Here is a 22,454-nt window from a genome sequence, read left to right as displayed (position 1 = left end):
GATCTTTACTTCCCACCAGCAGCGTCCGGAGTGAACAGAATGCAATTAAACCACGATACAGCCTGTAATGGGTTCCAACTTACCCAGAAATTGCACACAGGACATGACACCATCTTCTTCCACCTTTATACTGCTCGTCAGTAGTTTCCTTACTATCCATATCAGAAAGGCACATTGCAAATGAAGCCACTCCTTCAAACAGATCATGCACAGTCTGCATCAACAGGGCTCCCCTCAGCATGGTGAACACCAACAGGTACAACCTCGGAGGAGACACTAAGCATCCCCCGACCCGCGAGAGAACATCATCGGCAGATCAGGGCTGTAAGAGCTGGAGTGGCCCGGGAAACATTGCGGAATCCCCCAACCTGTGAGAGAACACCATCGGCAGGTCAGGGCTATGAGCTGGAGCTAGCCTCTGCAGGGAGCAGCACGAGCCGTTTGAGGAGGGCGACTGGATTGGCGTCGTGGCCCAGGAGCAGCGAGTTTGGAGTCGAGGAGCGGTGAGATTTGAGGCGCGGTTAGAGTAGAGAAGGGGCGGGGTCGTGGCCCAGGTTGGAGTCGAGGAGCGACGGGGTCATGGCCCAGGAGCAGCGAGGTCTGAATCGGAGCCCAGCAGCGAGGCAGAAGCCCAGGAGTGGCACAGCGTATAACAGTGGGGTCAGGGCCCAGGGAAGGCGCAGCACGGGCCAGCCCACACTGCAACGGATTCCAAGGACAGTAAGAGTATGTGTGCGCACTAGGTCCGTGCAACAAGGCTTGGTCTTCAGTCGTCTTGGTTAACCCTTGCCACTGGACCAACATCTTCCTGTCAAGTCCGTGTGGTGGCTGGTGTGCAACGGTCACTTCACGTTAAAAGAATTCACGCACAGGCATCGTCCACCCTTCAAGATGTAGTTCAGGACCTGGAATGTCAGGTCTCTCATTAAAACACTTGTGAACTCATCCTTTTTTGGTGTGAATGTAGGCCATCCTCAACACTTGGCATGCTCAACTCACTGCACACAAGAACAAGGAAAGAGAATCCACACAAGAGGCCAGTGATATTTTGGAAATGTTCTCTATTTTAAAGTTTAGAGGTGCATTTGATTTTTTACATTCACTTTGTAGAAATATAACAAAACAAGTCACAAGAGTAGTGACCAACACTAAACACTGTAGATTCATTTATGTAAATGTTCCGCAGGTTTTTAAAAATATATATTTTAAATCACTTGCACAATATTCCCATGATAAACTGCTTCATTGTTGTGTCTCATTTAAAATCAATTGTGCGAGATATGCATTATGCCGTTCTCCTGAAGTCTCCATTTGCTTCACTCCAGCCAAACTCACCATTCATTCTTCATCCAGGGTTAAACTGTACAGTACCTTGTCGTCCCATTGCACTGCACCGGAAAGTGCAAGACTGTACGCACGACGAGTTATCAATGTTAAGTGGACTCATTGGCTGAAGGGGTGAGTGGAAGGAATCTGAGGGTCACTGAGAGACACCGAGAAACAGAGACCCTCCCTCTCCCCACTCTGACTGGGATGGCAAGAAAAACATTAAGCAACTTTGAAACTACTTTTTTCCCCCCCCTTGAGAGCTGGAGTGCAATTAAGGAGGAGGCTCCACTGCACACAGTAAAAGTTCTTCTACTGTACAGGAGGCTGGGCTGCTTCATCGTTACCAGCACACGGGTGCAGCAGAAGGATCTCTGCAAAATTAAAACAAGCCCATAACAATTTTTTTTTTTAATTCTCTCTACTGGAAGTAGTTAAGTTGGAATACATTACCTCCGAGGTGTGTATTGGCAGGTTATTCAATAATAAAGGGTCGTATTGTCCTCGGCCACCATCCACACCTTTCCAGCACGAGTGAGCAGGGCCAGTGCCCCTCATCAAGTTTTAGGGACTCTGAGGTCAACTGTAGATTGACCAGAGGTCAGCGAACTCAACACAACAGAGAGCTTGAACGCGAGAGATTACCGGTCCATATGGCCTGGTTCCACGCTCAGCAGTAATTTACCCACTGAGCCATCGGAGCACAGCAAGTTCCCTTTAACAAGTCTGACAGAGCCAATGCCATAGAAAGAATCCAAACCCTGTGCGCACAATATTCCAATAATGAAGTGCGCTGCATTAGTTGGACTGAAGTGGAGTGCACCATGTGTGCATTGGGAGCCCCAGAGGTGCTGGAGTTATGCCCTCAAGTACGGTCTCAGAGTATGAGACAGGTTTTCCCCAGATTCCACATACAGTATCTTGCCCATCTCAGCAGTGCCAAAGGGCGAGGACTCGGGCAGATGTCAGGCATTAGCATGTCAGGCATCTCAACTGTTTTTTTTTTAAACTAACATGCTGCAGTTTTCTCTCGGGACCAATTAGAAAATTGCATTACCCAGTACCTTTTGTTACAACCACCTCCAAAATCAAAACCTGAAAAGTTATGTTTTTTTTTTTAAATGGATAGATAGAACGAACTGGAAACCATATAGTTCAAAAGATACATCAATCTGGAATCAAAAAGCTAGTGTCAGTAATGGTGACGAAGTCCCGTCTTCACCTCCATCGTGTTGTGTGGCACTACCACCGTGCTAAATGAGATAGACTCATAACAGATTTAGCAGCTCAAAACTGGGCATCCATAAAGCACTGTAGGCCATCAGTAGCAGCAGAACTGTATTCCACCACAATCTGTAACCTCATAGCCTGGCATATCCGTCTTTCTACCATTACCATCAAGCCAGGGGACCAACCCTGATTTCATGAGGAGTGCAGAAGAGCATGCCAGGAGCAGCATCAGGCGTATCTAAAAATGAGGGACCAATCTGGGGAAGCTGCAACACAGGATACATGCATGCTAAGCAGCGGAAGCAGCATGCTATAAACAGAGCTAAACGATCCCACAATCAACAGATCAGATCAAAGCTCCAGTCCTGCCATATCCAGTCGTGAATGGTAGTGGACAATTAAACAACTAACGGGAGGAGGCTCCATAAATATCCCCATCTTCAATGATGGCGGAGCCCAGCACAGGAGTGCAAAAGACAAGGCTGAAGCATTTGCAACCATCTTCAGTCAGAAGTGCCGAGTGGATGATCCCTATTGGCCTCCTCCTGAGGTCCCCACCATCACTGAAGCCAGTCTTCAGCCAATTTGATTCACTCCATGTGATATTAAGAACCGGCTGAGCGCACTGGATACAGCAAAGGCTATGGGCCCCGACAACATCCCGGCTGTCGGCTGAAGACTTGTGCTCCAGAACTAGCTGCCCCTCTAACCAAGCAGTTCCAGTACAGCTACTACGCTGGGGCATCTACCCGAAAATGTGGAAAACTGCCCATGTCCTATCCACAAAAAGCAGAGGTATGAAGATAGGTTGAGAAAGCTGGGCCTAAACGCATTGGAGTTAAGATGAGAGGTGATCTTATCAAAACATAGAAAATAATGAGGGGGCTCGACAAGGTGGATGGAGAGGACATCTAGGATCGACTAGCCTTATATCCACTGGAATTTAGAAGAATGAGGGGGGATCTCATAGAAACATATAAAATTCTGACGGGATTGGACAGGTTAGATGCAGGAAGAATGTTCCCGATGTTGGGGAAGTCCAGAACCAAGGGTAAGCCATTTAGGACCGAGATGAGGAGAAACTTCTTCACTCAGAGAATTGTGAACCTGTGGAATTCTCTACCACAGAAAGCTGTTGAGGCCAGTTCGTTAGATATATTCAAAAGGGAGTTAGATGTGGCCCTTATGGCTAAAGGGATCAATGAGTATGGAGAGAAAGCAGGAATGGGGTATTAAAGTTGCAAAAATGATCAGCCATGATCATATTGAATGGTGATACAGGTTCGAAGGGCCTACTCCTGCACCTAGTTTCTATGTTTCTATTTCCACTCATAGGAGAAACTAAAATTAGAGGACATAGCCTAAGAATAAGGGGCTGCCCATTTAAAACTGAGATGAGGGTTGCAAATCTATGGAATTCTCTGCCCCAGAGAGCTGTGGAGGCTGGGTCATTGAATATATTTAAGGTGGAGATCGACAGATTTTTGAGCAATAAAGGAATAAAGGGTTATGGGGAGCAGGCAGGGAAGTGGAGCTGAGTCCATGATTCGATCAGCCATGATCTTATTAAATGGTGGAGCAGGCTCGAGGAACCAGGTGGCCTATTCCTGCACCTATTTCTTATGTTCTTAAATCCAATCCGGCCAATTAGCCCCATCAGTCTACTCTACTCTCAATCAATAGCAAAGTGATGGAAGGTGTCGTTGACAGTGCTATCAAGCGGCACTTACTCACCAATAACCTGACAACCGTTACTCAGTTTGGATTCCGCCAGGACCACTTGGCTCCAGACCTCATTACAGCCTTGGGCCAAACATGGTCAAAAGAACTGAATTCCAGAGGTGAGGTGCAAGTGATTGCCCTTGACATCAAGGCAGCAATTGAACGAGTGTGGCATCAAGGAGCCCGAGTAAAATTGAAGTCAATGGGAATCGGGGGGGGGGGAAAACTCTCCACTGGCTAGAGTCATACCTAGCACAAAGGAAGGATGGTTGCGGTTGTTGGAGTTCATAAGGTCAGAAGTGGGTATGTTCGCTGATGATTGCAGTGTTCAGTTCCATTTGCAACTCCTCAGAAAATGAAGTAGTCCATGCCCGCATGCAGCAAGACCTGGACGACATTCAGGCTTGGGCTGATTAGTGGCAAGTAACATTAGTGCCACACAAGTGCCAGGCAATGACGATTTCCAACAAGCGAGGTAGTCAATGGCATTACCAGCGTCGAATCCCCCACCATCAACAGCCTGGGGGCCATCATTGACCAGAAACTGGATCAGCCATATAAATTCTGCGGCAACAAAAGCGAGTCAGAGGCTGGGTATTCTGCGGTGAGTATCTCACCTCCTGACTCCCCAAAGCCTTTCCACCATCTACAAGGCACGTCAGGAGTGTGATGGAATACTCTCCACTCGCTGGGATAAGTGCAGCTCTAACAATACTCAAAGCTCAACACCATCCAGGACAAAGCAGCCCACTTGATTGGCACCCCATCCACCACCTTCAGCATTCACTCCCTCCACCACCGGCGTACTGTGGCTGCAGTATGTACCATCTATAAGATACACTGCAGCAACTCATCAAGGCTTCTTCGGCAGCACCTCCCAAACCACGACCTCTACCATCTAGAAGGACAAGGGCAGCAGGCGCATGGGAGGAGCACCATCATCTCCAAGTTTCCCTCCAAGTTACACATCATCCTGACTTGGAAATATATCACCGTTCCTTCATCATTGCAGGGTCAAAATCCTGGAACTCCCTCTCTAACAGCACTGTCGGAGTACCTTGACCACAACAACTGCAGTGGTTCAAGGTGGTGGCTCACCCCCATCCTCACAAGGGTAATAAATGTTGGCTTCGCCACCAAGCCCCAAATCCCGAAACGAATAAAAAGATACATTCACTGGGTCAGTCAGAAATAGGAAACAGCAAGTAGCGAACGCTGAAATCTGTCCACAAGCAAAATGTCCCCTTTGAATCACTCGACCAAATCTGTCCAATTTATCAAACTCCATTAGGAGGGGCAAAATGTGAGACCTGCTGAGTTTTCCCCAAATCGAGCTGCATGGGGTAAAATTAGTAGCCAGAAAGTTCAAATGGCTGCAAATCTGACCCCGAAACCTGTGTCGAATTCTGAGACCTGCCTTCCCAACGAATGTAGCTCCCCACCATGAGTTCAAGCCCATCAAATACAACCGTAAGTCTGCACCATACACAGTAAACACCTGCGCATCGCAGTGAACCAACACCCTCGTACATTTAGCTCAAGAGATCCAAGCTGTCTCTTTCAGTTTTATACTTGGACATAATCTGATCATTGGGCGAGATTCCCCTTCATTCCCCATTAACCGTACCCGTGAAAAGCTTTTCGTATGACACCAAGCTGTTTCTGTAATTTATTTGCAAAGAATAGCCATCATACCAAAGGAACCTCTAGTGATACTGTCCCGAGAATTTGCACCCTTGAGAGAGCCACACAAGCCCTACGGTCTCTCCCAACCTGCATTTCTGCTCGATTTGCACCTCACTCTCAACAAGGAAGCAGCACGAATGGAGATAAAATTAGCATGTAGATAAAACAAGGCAAATACCCCCTCTAGAAGTGAACCAGATAGGAGATAGTGACACTCCCTGTGTCCTCCTTTATCAGATGTCCAAGTGGGAACCGTAATATCCACTGGCCTTGACCAAAATAGGTCTGACAGTGAAGTGACAGTCAGTGTTGGTCAGGATCAATGCCTGTTGCCACTGGGATACATTAAACAATGCAAGTCGACACAAGAGCTCTACAACCATGAATTGAAATGCAAGGTGAGCATGTGGGATGCCAGATCCCTGATGACCAAAGATAAGGCCTTTATTTCAGGAAAGTTTTAAGAGCAGATTCTTCACCTGATGGATCTCAAGAGGTTTGTGACCTTCTGAGTTGTTGGGGTACAGATGGTCAGTACTGAAAGAGGTAACGGGGCAGGACTTTGCAGCGATTGTGGGTATCTAACAACTGGAGGAGGAGCTTCCAACAACATCTAACGTATTTTACGCGGCAAGTTGTTGGAAGCAGCAACTTTTAAAAGGAAATTGGATAAATCGGAAGGAGAAAGCTTTACAGCGTTATGGGGAAGAGCAGGGGAGGGGGACTCCTTCTGTGCTGTGCAGTAAGTATAGGAACCGCGCAGGGCAAAGCCAACACAGGCAGTGCCTCAGCCAACAGCTCTACCATGGTACCAAGTGGGGCACCTTTACCAGAGAAGTCTGTCCTTCACTGGACAGTGGGTAAAATAACCACGAAAGCTGCTGGATTGTTGTAAAAACCTAACTGCTTCACTAATATCCTTCACCTCAGGATAACTAGAGATGGGCAATAAATGTGGCCTTGCCAGCGCAATCCACATCCCGAGAACAAAAAGGGAGGATCCTGGCTTTCTCCACATGCACCCTACATAGCCCACAGACACCCTAATCAACCCTAGCCACAGCCACAATTGGGATTGGCTAACACAGTTCAGATATGAGATGCTAAATTGGTCTGTAGTACAGCATACTGTGCAGTGATCCACTGGGAGTGTGGATCTTGCTCTGTACTGCAGCATCTGCTTCCAGCCCCTAAAAATTCACCATAAAACAAACATCTCGCTCATCGTCAACTTATTAAGCAACTAATAATTTTTTTTAATTACTGTTATATTTATTGCCTTTTTCACTTCAGGATCAATAGAATAAGAGACATCCTACTCTAAATGGGACATGCACGGGTGGGTTATATTGAATGTGTTACTGGCAATCAGCTGAATATTACTGCAAAGCGCCTAGAATTTCCCTTTATCAAGTGGATCAAGGACCCTTTTAATCCAGCTCTCTGACACAGGCTGACTGCAGATTTGGCAGGATCTTGGCCTGGAGTTTCAGACTGTTTGTACATATTTGGCTCTTGGAAGCCTCTGCTGATCCAGGGAAGAACGAGGGAAGAGGAGAAGAGAGAACATTTTGTCACAAAATGTTATTCGCCTGCTAATTGGAGAGGTGATTAAGGGCAGTTCAACCTGTGTCCACTGTACCACGGAGGCCTGAACCATCAGTAAAAGGGTAAGTCTGTACCCACGTGTCACCTGTGACACTTAGGATGCAGTGCCAGGCCTGTACCTACTTCCCACACCCATCCGAGTTCATCTGAAAGAGAGGAGACAATAAAATACAGACGGCCCTAAATTCTGTTCACAGAATGACACGCACCTTTCCTCAGGTCAGAAAGCGGTGCTCCAGCCCACTATTGTACATTAAACCAAGAAAACAGAGGAGCGGTGCCTTCAAGTGCTGCTGGATGAGTCAGATCTGTGTATATGTACGGAGTGTTTGTGAGAGGCGGGAGAATTAGGTACGCACACCAACACCGGTAAAATAGTCTTCAGCCGCCCCCACCCTCCCTCCTGGGGAGCACTTGACTGACCCGACGCCACCTTGAACCTGGAAGGCGTGCCATGGTTCTTATTTCCCCTGAAAGCTGCTTAGTTCCATCTCGTCCTTCCTCCTCTTCTGTGCAAACGGGGAACTGAATGGGTAGAGTTTGGCCTTCGCCCGGAAACGTTGTCCGGCAATCTCAATCTCATAGTCCCCGCGATTGACGAACTCTGGGGTCACCACCAGTTTGGCTCCGGAGTCTTCGTCATACTGGTGAATGAAGCCCAAGCAGACATGGCGGGCCAGCGTGTAACTGTAGGCGCTGCTGGTCGTCATGCCAACGTAGTGGCCATTCCTGTAAATAGGCTCTCCCCACCAGGGCCAAAGGTCGAGGTTAGTGTCATGATCCTCCAGGACAAACATGGTGAACCTACGGCAGGCTCCCTCCTGTCTTTGCTGCAACAGCGCCTCACGGCCAATAAAATCAGTCCCCTACGATTAAACAAAGAGGAGGTTAACCCCAGAAATATAGAAAACACAGAGACATAATATAAGCGGCACCACTCTGTCCCGAGCAGAGTGTGTGCAATAGATTTCAGAACCATCCGTGTTGTATTCAGATGAGTCTGGCAAGTAAGTCACATCTACAGTCAAACACTAAGACACAGGACTCTGCTCCAAAATCTCAGGTCCTTCCATTGCCCTTTTCCCTCTCCCTTCGCCAGTAAGGAGGAGAAAAGGTGAATGGATTTCGTGACACAAGGTGAGATGAAATAGTACCAATGTAGAGCACCCTCGGTGGGTAGGCAGGATAGATATAGACACACACACACACACACCTATTACAAGTAAGCACCCCCTCCCCAAAATTTTACTCAGTCACCATGCACATTCTGAAATCCATTTGATGTGGTCTCCCTGGTTAAACTCCAGACACAAATAAGTACCTTGTCAAACTTTACTCGGAATTCACGGCCACATTCCAGCGGTGTTGAAAACATGTCCAGGTCCTGACCCCAAAAGGCAAAGAACTTTTCGATCCGCAGACTGCGCAGTGCGTAGTACCCAGCGTTCCGGATTCCATACTTCTGCCCCACGTTCATGATTTCATTGTAGACGTGAAGTGCATACTGAAAAATGGAACAGCTGAGTCAGAGGCACAACTGCTCAACCACCAGGCTAGGCTGGCTGCTGCAGAATGTCCTGAAGGTGCTCAATCTTGCTGGAGTACAGTTCTGCAGCAGGCAGCCACCCTCCAGTATCTCGCCCAAGTAGCCATTCTACGTGTGAACTTAAGACGAGTGCTGGCAGGTTATTCAACACTGGTGAGCACCAAAGCCTCGTCAATCCTGGGTGTACCTACTGTCAATACATCTTCATTTACCAGCAACATTCAGTGCAGATCAGACAGGAGCAGGAGCCCTGGCTGATTTTTACCCTCTCTCTAGCCCAGGGCACTGAATCCAACTGCAGTACTTTGACTGCCAGCTCAGGGTAGATTAACAGCACAGGCTGGGATCTAACTGTTCCGGGTGGTTCAATACTTTGCCCACTAAACCATCGTATGTATCGCTTGACATTTGCTAAATATAAATCCGCATTCTCATAATGTTCACACTGGCAGATATCTCCAGGCATCTTGTGGTCTGGGTGAACAAACCCAAAATAAAAAGACTGCACTCTCAGGCAGTTGTCAGACATCTATTATACAGCGTGTTTTTATAGAACCAATACAAGAAGCAACATTAATGAATAGATTCGGTGAAGGACACTAAACTTCACTGCGGCACTCACCTCGATGGGGATGTACAGCATGAAGCCAGGCTCTCCCGTATGAGTCATACTCATCACCCGGATACCATTAGCGTAACCGACACTCATCTCCTGTTAATTGGAAACTCACAGTAAATACCAGCTCATCTAACTTGCAGCGTCACCCCTCTCATTGACTCTCACACACACACAATTAGTAAACATGCAACATTTTTTCTCCCTCCCCTCACCCCCCCTCCCCCACCCCCAGTAAATACACACATACACCCTCTCCCCAGCAAACAAACATGAACTCCTCCATCCCCTCAATAAATATCTACCCCCCACACCCCTCTCCAACTCCCAGTAACGTCACATTTCAGGTCAGTAGTGCAGAGTCTAATGCTGCAGGATCTGTGCAGTTATTTGATGTGTATGGAACTTCCACCCACTACTGAAATTAATGAAGCTCTTTCTGTGTATTGTGGAGGCTGGGACAGATTGATTTCGAACACCACCTCTTCCTTTCGCTCACCGGAGTGCAGTAGGTGGCTGTTCCTCTGTCACCATTGAAGAGCCAAAGAATGGGGTGTGACGGGAATGGAGAATAGAGGTAGAGAGAATGGTGGAGAAGCCGCCACTCATATCACAGCTGCCTTCTGGTTGGGACAATAGGTTCTGTAGTCAGAGTTGAGCTTTGCTGGTGCAGTAGCGAGTCGCTCTCTGAGACCAAGCTCCCATGTTCTCTCATTTTCTTTCCATGCACGGTCCCTTTGACTGGCTGCACAGCCCATTCAAAGTTTCACAGGTGGTTTCTTCCATTGAAAAGCCGGTGAGGGGGCAGTGCAGGATCTCTAGACCACCACGCAGCTTAACGGGAGCATTGCCCAGCACTGCACGGGTTACATGATCAGGTGGCCACTATCAAGTTTCCTACCAGCCTTAGCTTCTGATCCCAAGACATGGAAATCCCAGTCCTACTGCACTTAGCTGTATATTTGGTGCAGGAACAGGAGTCAGCAATAATGCAGGGAAGAGATTCTTCCCTCTTCCCCGCTCTCCCAGTGTAGCTAGAGCAATAAGCAAGCAGCATTCCCTACTCTGGGACAGGGGGTTGGAGCTACACACTAGATGGTCAGAGCAAGCTGGTCAGAAACCGGACAACTGCAGCCGTCTCTGGGAAACACTAGAAAGTAGAAAGTAGAAACTAGTAACAGCATGGAAGCAACCTGTGGAAGATACTGTGCTACTTCCACTAAAATAATAGAACTTAAAACAATGGTGCAGGTTCCTCCTCCTCAAATCGTCACTGTACATCTAGGATAAAGCTGATGGGCATTGGTAAGATCAGCTGGACTTTCTTGCTGTCTATGTGGGGGGCTCAATTTTCCCGTGATTTGCACTTTTTTTGGCTGAAGTTTAAAAAAAAAGGTTCCCCAATCAATTTGCACCAACGTAACTCAGTTAGTTACGATTTTTTTAGCTAAGTTTTATTTTCAGCCAAACCCGTGACAATTCTGGCCTTTTAGGGAAGTTTGGCCAGCTGAGAGTTACTCCAGTTCTTATTATGTGGCCTCTGCAGAAAAACCTTCTGGAGAGTTAAAGAAATCGGCGCAGGTAAGTGCTACAGATGCCCGGACAGCAGCAGCAGGAAAGGTAAGAGGGAGGGGGGGGGGGGGGCTGAGCGAGAGAGGGGGCGGGGTGGAGAGAGAGAGGGGGCGGGGTGGAGCGAGAGAGGGGGGGGGTGGAGCGAGAGGAGGGGGGGGGTGGAGCGAGAGGAGGGGGGGGGTGGAGCGAGAGAGGGGGGGTGGAGCGAGAGAGGGGGGGTGGAGCGAGAGAGGGGGGGTGGAGCGAGAGAGGGGGGGTGGAGCGAGAGAGGGGGGGTGGAGCGAGAGAGGGGGGGTGGAGCGAGAGAGGGGGGGTGGAGCGAGAGAGGGGGGGTGGAGCGAGAGAGGGGGGGTGGAGCGAGAGAGGGGGGGTGGAGCGAGAGAGGGGGGGTGGAGCGAGAGAGGGGGGGTGGAGCGAGAGAGGGGGGGTGGAGCGAGAGAGGGGGGGTGGAGCGAGAGAGGGGGGGTGGAGCGAGAGAGGGGGGGTGGAGCGAGAGAGGGGGGGTGGAGCGAGAGAGGGGGGGTGGAGCGAGAGAGGGGGGGTGGAGCGAGAGAGGGGGGGTGGAGCGAGAGAGGGGGGTGGAGCGAGAGAGGGGGGGTGGAGCGAGAGAGGGGGGGTGGAGCGAGAGAGGGGGGGTGGAGCGAGAGAGGGGGGGTGGAGCGAGAGAGGGGGGGTGGAGCGAGAGAGGGGGGGTGGAGCGAGAGAGGGGGGGTGGAGCGAGAGAGGGGGGGTGGAGCGAGAGAGGGGGGGTGGAGCGAGAGAGGGGGGGTGGAGCGAGAGAGGGGGGGTGGAGCGAGAGAGGGGGGGTGGAGCGAGAGAGGGGGGGTGGAGCGAGAGAGGGGGGGTGGAGCGAGAGAGGGGGGGTGGAGCGAGAGAGGGGGGGTGGAGCGAGAGAGGGGGGGTGGAGCGAGAGAGGGGGGGTGGAGCGAGAGAGGGGGGGTGGAGCGAGAGAGGGGGGGTGGAGCGAGAGAGGGGGGGTGGAGCGAGAGAGGGGGGGTGGAGCGAGAGAGGGGGGGTGGAGCGAGAGAGGGGGGGTGGAGCGAGAGAGGGGGGGTGGAGCGAGAGAGGGGGGGTGGAGCGAGAGAGGGGGGGTGGAGCGAGAGAGGGGGGGTGGAGCGAGAGAGGGGGGGTGGAGCGAGAGAGGGGGGGTGGAGCGAGAGAGGGGGGGTGGAGCGAGAGAGGGGGGGTGGAGCGAGAGAGGGGGGGTGGAGCGAGAGAGGGGGGGTGGAGCGAGAGAGGGGGGGTGGAGCGAGAGAGGGGGGGTGGAGCGAGAGAGGGGGGGTGGAGCGAGAGAGGGGGGGTGGAGCGAGAGAGGGGGGGTGGAGCGAGAGAGGGGGGGTGGAGCGAGAGAGGGGGGGTGGAGCGAGAGAGGGGGGGTGGAGCGAGAGAGGGGGGGTGGAGCGAGAGAGGGGGGGTGGAGCGAGAGAGGGGGGGTGGAGCGAGAGAGGGGGGGTGGAGCGAGAGAGGGGGGGTGGAGCGAGAGAGGGGGGGTGGAGCGAGAGAGGGGGGGTGGAGCGAGAGAGGGGGGGTGGAGCGAGAGAGGGGGGGTGGAGCGAGAGAGGGGGGGTGGAGCGAGAGAGGGGGGGTGGAGCGAGAGAGGGGGGGTGGAGCGAGAGAGGGGGGGTGGAGCGAGAGAGGGGGGGTGGAGCGAGAGAGGGGGGGTGGAGCGAGAGAGGGGGGGTGGAGCGAGAGAGGGGGGGTGGAGCGAGAGAGGGGGGGTGGAGCGAGAGAGGGGGGGTGGAGCGAGAGAGGGGGGGTGGAGCGAGAGAGGGGGGGTGGAGCGAGAGAGGGGGGGTGGAGCGAGAGAGGGGGGGTGGAGCGAGAGAGGGGGGGTGGAGCGAGAGAGGGGGGGTGGAGCGAGAGAGGGGGGGTGGAGCGAGAGAGGGGGGGTGGAGCGAGAGAGGGGGGGTGGAGCGAGAGAGGGGGGTGGAGCGAGAGAGGGGGGGTGGAGCGAGAGGGGGGGGTGGAGCGAGAGAGGGGGGGTGGAGCGAGAGAGGGGGGGATGGAGCGAGAGAGGGGGGATGGAGAGAGAGGGGGGGATAGAGAGAGAGGGGGGGGATGGAGAGAGAGGGGGGGGGATGGAGAGAGAGGGAGAGAGAGAGAGAGAGAGAGAGGGGGGTGGAGAGAGAGAGAGAGAGAGAGAGAGAGAGAGAGAGAGAGGGGGGGGTGGAGAGAGAGAGAGAGGGGGGGTGGAGAGAGAGAGAGAGGGGGGTGGAGAGAGAGAGGGGGGGTGGAGAGAGAGAGAGGGGGGTGGAGAGAGAGAGAGGGGGGTGGAGAGAGAGAGAGGGGGGGTGGAGAGAGAGAGAGGGGGGTGGAGAGAGAGAGAGAGTGTGAGAGGGGGGTGGAGAGAGAGAGAGAGAGTGGAGAGAGAGAGAGAGAGAGAGAGACAGAGAGGGGGGTGGAGAGAGAGAGAGAGGGGGGTGGAGAGAGAGAGAGGGGTGGTGAGAGAGAGGGGGGGGTGGAGAGAGAGAGAGGGGGGGGTGGAGAGAGAGAGAGGGGGGGGTGGAGAGAGAGAGGGGTTGGGGGGGGTGGTGGAGGCCTTTTGGGTGTAGTTAGGTGTGGGGGCCAGGAGGGAGGAAGCCATTCAGCCTAGGATAGGGGCGGGGGAGCGGACTGGGAGGCCACTCAGAGCTGGGAGGGATTGGGGGGAGGGGGGCAGGGGGAGAAGACGACCGGGACCAGCAAGGCGCTCGGGGGAAGCAGACTGGGAGGCCCTTAGGTCTGGGATAGGGGTGGGGATTGGCACCAGGAGGGGTGGGGGAACTTTAATAATTGGAGGTAAGTTGCTGCAATATATTTTAATGTGTTTTTAAGTTGATGCCATGTGTTTTACTGTGCTGCGAGCTGACTGTATATTTCACTTTCCAGCCTCAGATCACCTTGTGTCCCTGATTATCGTGGCAACCCGAACTTTTTGGCGCAGATCAAGGCTCCCCCCACAAAACTAAAAGGACAACAGGGAAACTTAGAACATTTTTTTTTGCCGTACTTGGACCCCCAAAAAACGGGCATAACTCCTCCAGTATGCCAAAAAAAAGCTTTGGGGAAAATTGAGTACAGGGTATCTCGCAGGTAGTTTTGAAACACTGACCGGTCTCACAGTCACTGGATAGTAGAATATCTGACAAGTACTGGGGAAATACACTAATTAACCAATTTCTAAAAAGATCATTTGAGGTTGGCACCAATTTCACCAAAAATAGGTACGGTACACAGCTACGGGTTGAGCGTCCGAAATCCGGAAATCTTGGGACTGAGGCCGTTCCAGATATTTCCGGATTTTGGAACGTCTTTGCCTGGGCCACTGTAGGTGAGGTCGCGCAGCCGAGGTAAGGGAGTGAGGTCGGCCCGTCGAGGTAAGGGGGAGGAAGGGTGCCAGGGCAAAGTTGGGGCGGGCGAAGTCGGGCCGCCGCGAGGGCCAGCCGGCCAGTCAAGGGCCAGGCCGCCGATTCGGCTGGGGGGGGGGTCCGGATTTCGGAACATTTTCCAGTTTCTGGACAACCCCGCCACGGATCGGCCCGGTGTCTGGATTCGGGAACATTCCGAATTTTGGAAATCCAGAATTCGGACGCTCAACCTGTATTAGAGGCTGTTCCTTGCTCACACTCAGTACGTGCCTACGACACACTTCTGTAACCCACCTTACAGAATAGTGAGGGGAAGTGATCTGGAGTCATTGGTACATAGGACAACTCGGAAAGGACATCCATTGCACGGGGACCGATCAAATTCAATGCTAGAGGGAAAAAAAACAAACAAGGGTTTTATACCATTACACTAATCAATTCTCTCCACTCTAACACATCAAAACCTACAGTGCTGATCAGTTATCCCCAACTCACTTCACACAATCTGTGCAAGCAAGGCTATCCGTCTATCATTACGTATGCCTGACAAATAGAGATAGGCAGGCTATGCCTTGATGGATCTTTGCCATCAGAATTTCATGCAACATGGAATGAATAAAGAAATGCCAGAAGGTATAATACACTAACACAATAGCCTTGGTGTCCAAAACATATAATGGTGGAATACAATGGTACAATAGTGTCAGCCGTAGCTCAGTGGGTAGCACACTCGCCTTTGAGTCAGAAGGTTGTGGGTTCAAGTCCCATTCCAGGGACTTGAGCACATAAATCCAGGCTGACACTCCAGTGCAGTACTGAGAGAACGTTGCACTGTCAGAGGCGCTGCCTTTGAGATGAGACATTAAACCAAGGTCCTGTCTGCTCTCCCAGGTGAGCGTAAAAGATCCCATGGCATTATTTTGATGAAAAGCAGGAGAGTTTATCCCCGGTGTCCTGGCCAATATTTATCCCTCAATCAACATAACAAAAAACTGATCATCTGGTCATTATCACATTGCTGCTTGTGGGAGCTTGCTTGTGCACAAATTGGCTGCCACCTTTCCCACATTACAGCAGTGACTACTCCAAAAGAACTTCATTGGCTGTAAAGCACTTTGAGACGTCCGGTGGTCGTGAAAGGTGCTATATAAATCCAAGCCTTTCTTTTTAGATAAAATCCTGGGGTTTCTCACAGCCAGAAGCCATGTTACTACATTGCAACAAGTCACACAAAGTGAAAAAGTTGGTGCAGGAGATTTCTAGAAAGTCTTAACTTAGCCTGAAAATGAAGGCTTTGAGGTGAACACAAAGCAACAGAGACTGCATCCAATTCTATCCGAGAGCAGAAGGAAAGGGGTTCACTCAGTAAGACTATTTAATGGGTCTGCTGCTGAAGATGTAAATGGAGGTGTCTCCCACTAGTAGTATTAACCCACTCTCCGAGTGAATGCAGTCAATGTTGAAGGGTACAGACCGTCAACCCTCTATGCAGCTCGAGGGATGGTGCCCACCTCTGCCTTTTGGGTGAAAGTGAGCTCATGTAAGGCACTGGCTGAGAAAAGACTGAGGAATCTGGGAATAATTCACACTGGAGAACCTGGATCTCAGGGAGATCTTACCAAAGTTTTCATAATTGCTGTATTGTCAAAATGTAAAGACCACAAACTCGTGCTCAGAAATGGTAAAGCGAACAGCTTAATTATAATGACGCACACAAACAGCGATGATTGTGTAGAACAGACTATCCAGGGACAGAGTAGAGGTTGCTGGTGTTGGCAACTTCAAGAGAGGAAAGGTGATTGAAGGATATAAATTCTGGGCCCAAGTTTGCCCCCAGGATTAGAACGGCGCACCTCCCTCCGTAGGGTGCGGCGACTTTTTAAGAACAGAAACGGCGCCTATTCTTTACCTTGGTATTCTCCCCGCAGTCCGGTCGATCCAGGCACTTGGCGCAGCGCAACAGAACGCATGGAGGGCGGAGCCAGGTCCCGGCGCTGAAAACGGTGCCTGGACCTCTGCATATGCGCACGAAAGTGTGCACGCATGGGCAGTAGCTCCTCGCAGCCTGAATCTATGCAGGTTGCGTGGGAGGGGCCCGAAGAACGCCGCCCCTAGCTCTAGCCGAATGGGCTCACCGGGCATTGAAGATCGGGATTCGGGCTTCCCTCCCGTTCAGCCCCCATCCCCCCTCCCTCCCGTTCAGCCTCCCCTCCCTCCCATTCAGCCCCCCCCCACCCCTCCCGTTCAGCCCCCCCCCCACCCCTCCCGTTCAGCCCTTCCCCCTCCTTTCCCCCACGTCGTCGGTGGGGCCCACCCGCCTGGCATCTCGCTGAGAGCGGGCCCTGCCCGAACTGTTGTCATCAGCGGCCCTGCTTCTTCTTCGGCGGCGGGGCCCGTTCAGCCTCCCCCCCGCCCCCCCACATTCAGCTTCCCCTTCCCCCACCCTCCCTTCCCTTCTCCTCATCCTCCTCTTCCCCCCCCTCCTCCCAGTCAGAGAGACACTGATACAGACAGAGAGAGAGGCCCTGACAGAGACAGAGAGAGAGGCCCTGACAGAGAGAGAGAGAGAGGGACACTGACAGAGACAGAGGCCCAGTTTCCACATGATTTGCTCCTGATTTTTAGGAGCAACTGGTGTAGAACGGAGTATCTTAGAAATCGGAATTCTCCACATTTAGTTTGCTCCAGTTCTAGTCAGTTAGAACAGTTTCACTTTGGAACAGAATTTTTTTCTCAAAAGGCAGCGTGTCCGGCCACTTACGCCTGATTTCAAAGTTTTGTGAGTGAAAACTTACTCCAAACTAACTTAGACTGGAGTAAGTGAAGATTTTTGTACGCTCGAAAAAACCTTGTCTACACTTTAGAAAATCAGGCGCAGGTTACAAATTAGGCGTAGGGAATAGTGGAGGGGGAAGGGAAGTCATTAAATTCTACAATCAATCCTTAGTTATACTTATACAAATATTATACAAATAAATCCAACCTGAATAAAAATTTATAAGCAAAGAAAAGATTAAATAAACCATGTTCCTAGCTGTATGAAAGTGCTTCAGGCAGGCCTTTCATGTTGGAGACAGGCAGCGGTGTGGCGTCAGTGTCTCGACGGCAGCGGCAGCAAGCTTCGAGCTGAGCTGCAGTGCTTGAGGCAAGCCTTCATTCTCTTCGTGGCTGGCCGCGAAGAAGCAGCACCGGACGGACCCGAGGCCATTCGGCCATGAGATATCAGCGGCGTCACTGGCTGGCCGGCAGCCGAAGAATCAGCGGACTGATGTGAGGCCATTCGGCCATGAGATATCAGCGGCGTCAGTGGCTGGCCGGCAGCCGAAGAATCAGCGGACCGATGCGAGGCCATTCGGACATGAGATAGCAGCGGCGTCAGTGGCTGGCCGGTAGCCGAAGAATCAATGCAGGACACACGCAGCTGATTAAGGTTCTTGAGGCCATTTGGCCATGCTTTAGGGGCGGCGTCAGTGGCTGGCCGGCAGCCAAAGAATCAGCAGCAGACGGATGTGAGGCCATTCGGCCATAGGATATCAGCGGCGTCAGTGGCTGGCCGGCAGCCGAAGATACAGCAGCAGCCTTTGAGCTGTGAGGGGGACTGAGACCATTTGGACAGGGAGAGGCAGCCACATCGACAGTTTTATATTTAAATTTGCACAATGGGTGCTGCATTGTCAACACCACGTATTATTGCAAAGTTGAATTGGCACTCTTATTTCTCCAAACACACAGTCCTTAATTTGCATGTACCAACGCAGCACCGGTTCTGCAAGTTTAGCAGTGAAAAGCTGAACTCACTGATTTATTCAGCAGTGCTGCTAAAAGCACTCCCTCACACACAGAAATATCAAAAAAAATTAAATTACAAGCCTTTGCAGGGGTCCAAGAAACAAATCTACATTTTTTCTGCAGTATTTTTTAAAATGGCCGAGTGCCAATGTTTGTGTGAGACTGCGCGTGCGTGCACGCTCCAACGCGCACGGTTGCCGGCACCACGAAGGCTAATTTAAATTGTACCCGCCTCCTGCTACTTAGAAAATCGGCGCGAGTGTTAGGCTCCGCCCCCTGCTGCGAAGAGTGCGCCGCGCCAAGCAGAGAATATCGGACTTTTTTTTAGGCACAGTTTTCGGCACGAAAAACAGGCGCCCAGCTCGGAGGTGCGCCGTTTTCGCCGCAGCACGAAACTTGGGTCCAGAGAGAGAGACACACACTGGGAGGACCCTGTCCCAACACACTGTTGGAAGGCTCCCAGTGCTGCAGTAGGTGAGTAGAAACGTAATTTTTTATTTATTGATTGATTTTTTATTATTTTTTATTTACATTTTTTTTGATTGATTTATTATTGATGATGGCTCTTTATTTGTAAAAGTGAAGTGTTTAATGTTTGTAAACTTCCCTCCCCCACTCCCCCACCCATCTCTCGTTCCCAACTCCTGATTTATAAGTGTAGGCAAGATTTTTCTGAGCGTACAAAAATCTACACGTACTCCATTCTAAGTTAGTTTGGAGTAAGTTTTCGCTGCCTAAACTTGCAAAACAGGCGTAAGTGGCTGGACACACCTCCTTTTGAAAAAAAAATCTGTTCTAAAATGAAACTATTCTAACTCACTAGAACTGGAGCAAACTAAATGCCGAGAATTGCAATTTCTAAGATGCTCCAGTCTAAACGAGTTGCTCAAAAAAAATAAGAGCAACTCAGGCCGAAACTTGAGCCCATAGTGGGGTATTTGTGAAGTTGCAGGTTGACCAGTGTACACTCAATCTTTTCCGATCCTATATATTCCCACTACCAATCCCATATTGTGATCACATGGTTGGGTCCTACAACAGGAGTTCCTCCTCTTTGCTTCGAGGTCCCCACCCTGTGTTATAAAAACACAAGCATTTTTTTCCTCTTATCAAAATGAGTTATACAATTAAACATATATATATATTTATTATTATTTTTGTTTTAATTGTATCCGGTTCAGTACATTCCTCCGGGATTTATAATTCAGTTCAGTACATTCCCGTGGGGTTGGAATCATAGAATGGTTACAGCACAGATGAAGGCCATTCGGCCCATCGAGTCCATGCACGCTCTCTCTGCAAGAGCACTTCAGCTGCTCCTACTCTCCCGCCCTTTCTCCGTAGCCTGCAATTTTTTTTCTTCAGGTACTTATCCAATTCCCTTTTGAAAGCCACGATTGAAATGACCTCCAACACCATCTCAGGCAGTGCATTCCAGATCCTGACCATTCGCTGCGTAAACAAGTTTTCCCTCATGTCGCCTTTGGTTCTTCTGCCAATCACCTTAAATCTGTGTCCTCTGGTTCTCAACCCTTCCGCCAATGGGAACAGTTTCTCTCTATCTACTCTGTCTCGACCCCTCATGATTTTGAACAACTCTATCAAATCTCCTCTCAATCTTCTCTGCTCCAAGGAGAACAACCCCAGCTTCTCCAATCTTTCAATGTAACTAAAGTCCCTCATCCCTGGAACCATTTTCGTAAATTGTTTCTGCACTCACTCTAAGGTCTTCACATCCTTCCTAAAGTACGGTGCCCAGAATTGGTCACAATACTCCAGTTGAGGCTGAACCTGAACCAGTGTTTAATATAAAAGTTCATCATAACTTCCTTGGTTTTGTACTCTATGCCTCTAGTTATAAACCCTAGGATCCTGTAAGCTTTTTTTAACCGCTTTCTCAACCTGCCCTGCCACCTTCAACGATTTTTGCACATATACCCCCAGGTCTCTCTGTTCATGCACCTCCTTGAGAATTGTACCTGTTAGTTTATATTGTCTCTCCTCGTTCTTCCGACAAAAATGTATCACTTTGTACTTTTCTGCATTAAATTTCATCTGCCAAGTATTTGCCCATTCCACCAGACTGTCTATGTCCTCTTGAAGTCTATCATTATCCTTATCACTGTACACTATACTTCCAAATTTTGTGTCATCTGCAGATTTTGAAATTGTGCCCAGTACACCCAAGTCCAAGTCATTAATATATATCAAGAAAAGCAGTGGTCCTAGTACCGACCCCTTAACATCACTTCCACCAGTCCGAAAAACAACCGTTCACCACTACTCTCTGTTTCCTGTCACATAGGCAATTTTGTATCCATGCTGCCACTGTCCCTTTTATTCCACGGGCTTCAGCTTTGCTGGCAAGACTACCGGCCTGTAGTTTCTGGGTTTATCCTTACAACCTTTTTTGAACAAGGATGTAACATTTGCAATTCTCCAGTCCTTTGGAACCAACCGCGTATCTGAAGAAGATTGGGAGACTTATGGTATCTCTGCGATTTCCACCTTTATTTCCCTCAGCATCCTAGGATGCATCCTATCTGGTCTTAACATAGAAACATAGCAAATAGGTGCAGGAGTAGGCCATTCGGCCCTTCTAGCCTGCACCGCCAGTCAATGAGTTCATGGCTGAACATTCAACTTCAGTACCCCATTCCTGCTTTCTCGCCATACCCCTTGATCCCCCGAGTAGTAAGGACCTCATTTAACTCCTTTTTGAATATATTTAGTGAATTGGCCTCAACAACTTTCTGTGGTAGAGAATTCCACAGGTTCACCACTCTCTGGGTGAAGAAGTTCCTCCGCATCTCGGTCCTAAATGGCTTACCCCTTATCCTTAGACTGTGACCTCTGGTTCTGGACTTCCCCAACATTGGGAACATTCTTCCTGCATCTAACCTGTCTAACCCAGTCAGAATTTTAAATGTTTCTATGAGGTCCCCTCTCATTCTTCTGAACTCCAGTTAATACAGGCCCAGTTGATCCAGTCTTTCTTGATAGGTCAGTCCCGCCATCCCGGGAATCAGTCTGGTGAACCTTCGCTGCACTCCCTCAATAGCAAGAATGTCCTTCCTCAGGTTAGGAGACCAAAACTGTACACAATACTCCAGGTGTGGCCTCACCAATGCCCTGTACAACTGTAGCAACACCCCCCTGCCCCTGTACTCAAATCCCCTCGCTATGAAGGCCAACATGCCATTTGCTTTCTTAACCGCCTGCTGCACCTGCATGCCAACCTTCAATGACGTCTTGGTGACTTATCAACTTTAAGTACAACCAGCCTTTCCAGAACCTCCTCTTTATCAATTTTTATCCCATCCAGTATCTCCACTACCTTCTCTTTCACTATGATTTTGACAGCATCTTCTTCCTTGGTAAAAACAGATGTAAGGTACTTATTTAGTAGCTCAGCCATGCTGTCTGCCTCGATTTTGGTCCCTAATCGGCCCCTCCCCTCCTCTTACTCCCCATTTACTATTTATATGCCTATGGAAGACTTTTGGATTTCCTTTTACCTTAGTGGCCAATCTATTCCCAGATTCGCTTTTTGCACCTCTTATTTGATTTTTCACTTCCCCTCTGAACTTCCTATAATCAGCATAGTTCTCACTTGTATTCTCAAGCTGACATCTGTCATACACACCCTTTTCTGCTTCATCTTACTCCTGATAAACCAGTTTATTACCTGGTCAGTACATTCCCCTGCGGTTTCTATACCGGACTATCCAGTGTTATGTCTCAGTTCAGTACATTCCCCTGGGGTTTATGATCTGGTTCAGTACATTCCTCTGGGGTTTATGATCCAGTTCAGTACATTCCCCTGGGGTTTATGATCTGGTTCAGTACACTCCTCTGGGGTTTATGATCCAGTTCAGTACATTCCCCTGGGGTTTATGATCTGGTTCAGTACATTCCTCTGGGGTTTCTGATCCGGTTCAGTACATTCCTCTGGGGTTTATGATCCAGTTCAGTACACTCCTCTGGGGTTTATGATCTGGTTCAGTACATT

At 50.2% G+C, this 22,454-nt stretch overlaps 1 protein-coding gene across 1 annotated transcript in view; it reads right to left on the bottom strand.

Annotated features, from left to right (window-relative positions):
- Positions 1-1,071: 1,071 nt before the first annotated feature.
- The window catches only part of pdpr (pyruvate dehydrogenase phosphatase regulatory subunit), a 68,725-nt gene continuing 47,342 nt past the window's right edge, over positions 1,072-22,454 (bottom strand). Inside the window, exons 15-18 of the mRNA XM_070897851.1 lie at positions 14,948-15,042; positions 9,741-9,830; positions 8,894-9,076; positions 1,072-8,438 (exon numbers count right to left, since the gene is read on the bottom strand). Coding sequence (XP_070753952.1) covers positions 8,034-8,438; positions 8,894-9,076; positions 9,741-9,830; positions 14,948-15,042 — 773 coding nt within the window. The 3' untranslated portion in view covers positions 1,072-8,033. The remainder of the gene's footprint in view (positions 8,439-8,893; positions 9,077-9,740; positions 9,831-14,947; positions 15,043-22,454) is intronic.

Source organism: Pristiophorus japonicus, chromosome 13 (genome assembly GCF_044704955.1).
Source record: "Pristiophorus japonicus isolate sPriJap1 chromosome 13, sPriJap1.hap1, whole genome shotgun sequence".
Lineage (NCBI taxonomy): Eukaryota > Metazoa > Chordata > Chondrichthyes > Pristiophoridae > Pristiophorus > Pristiophorus japonicus.
Note: the sequence above shows the minus strand (reverse complement) of the source record. Positions and strands in the feature narration are given on the sequence as shown.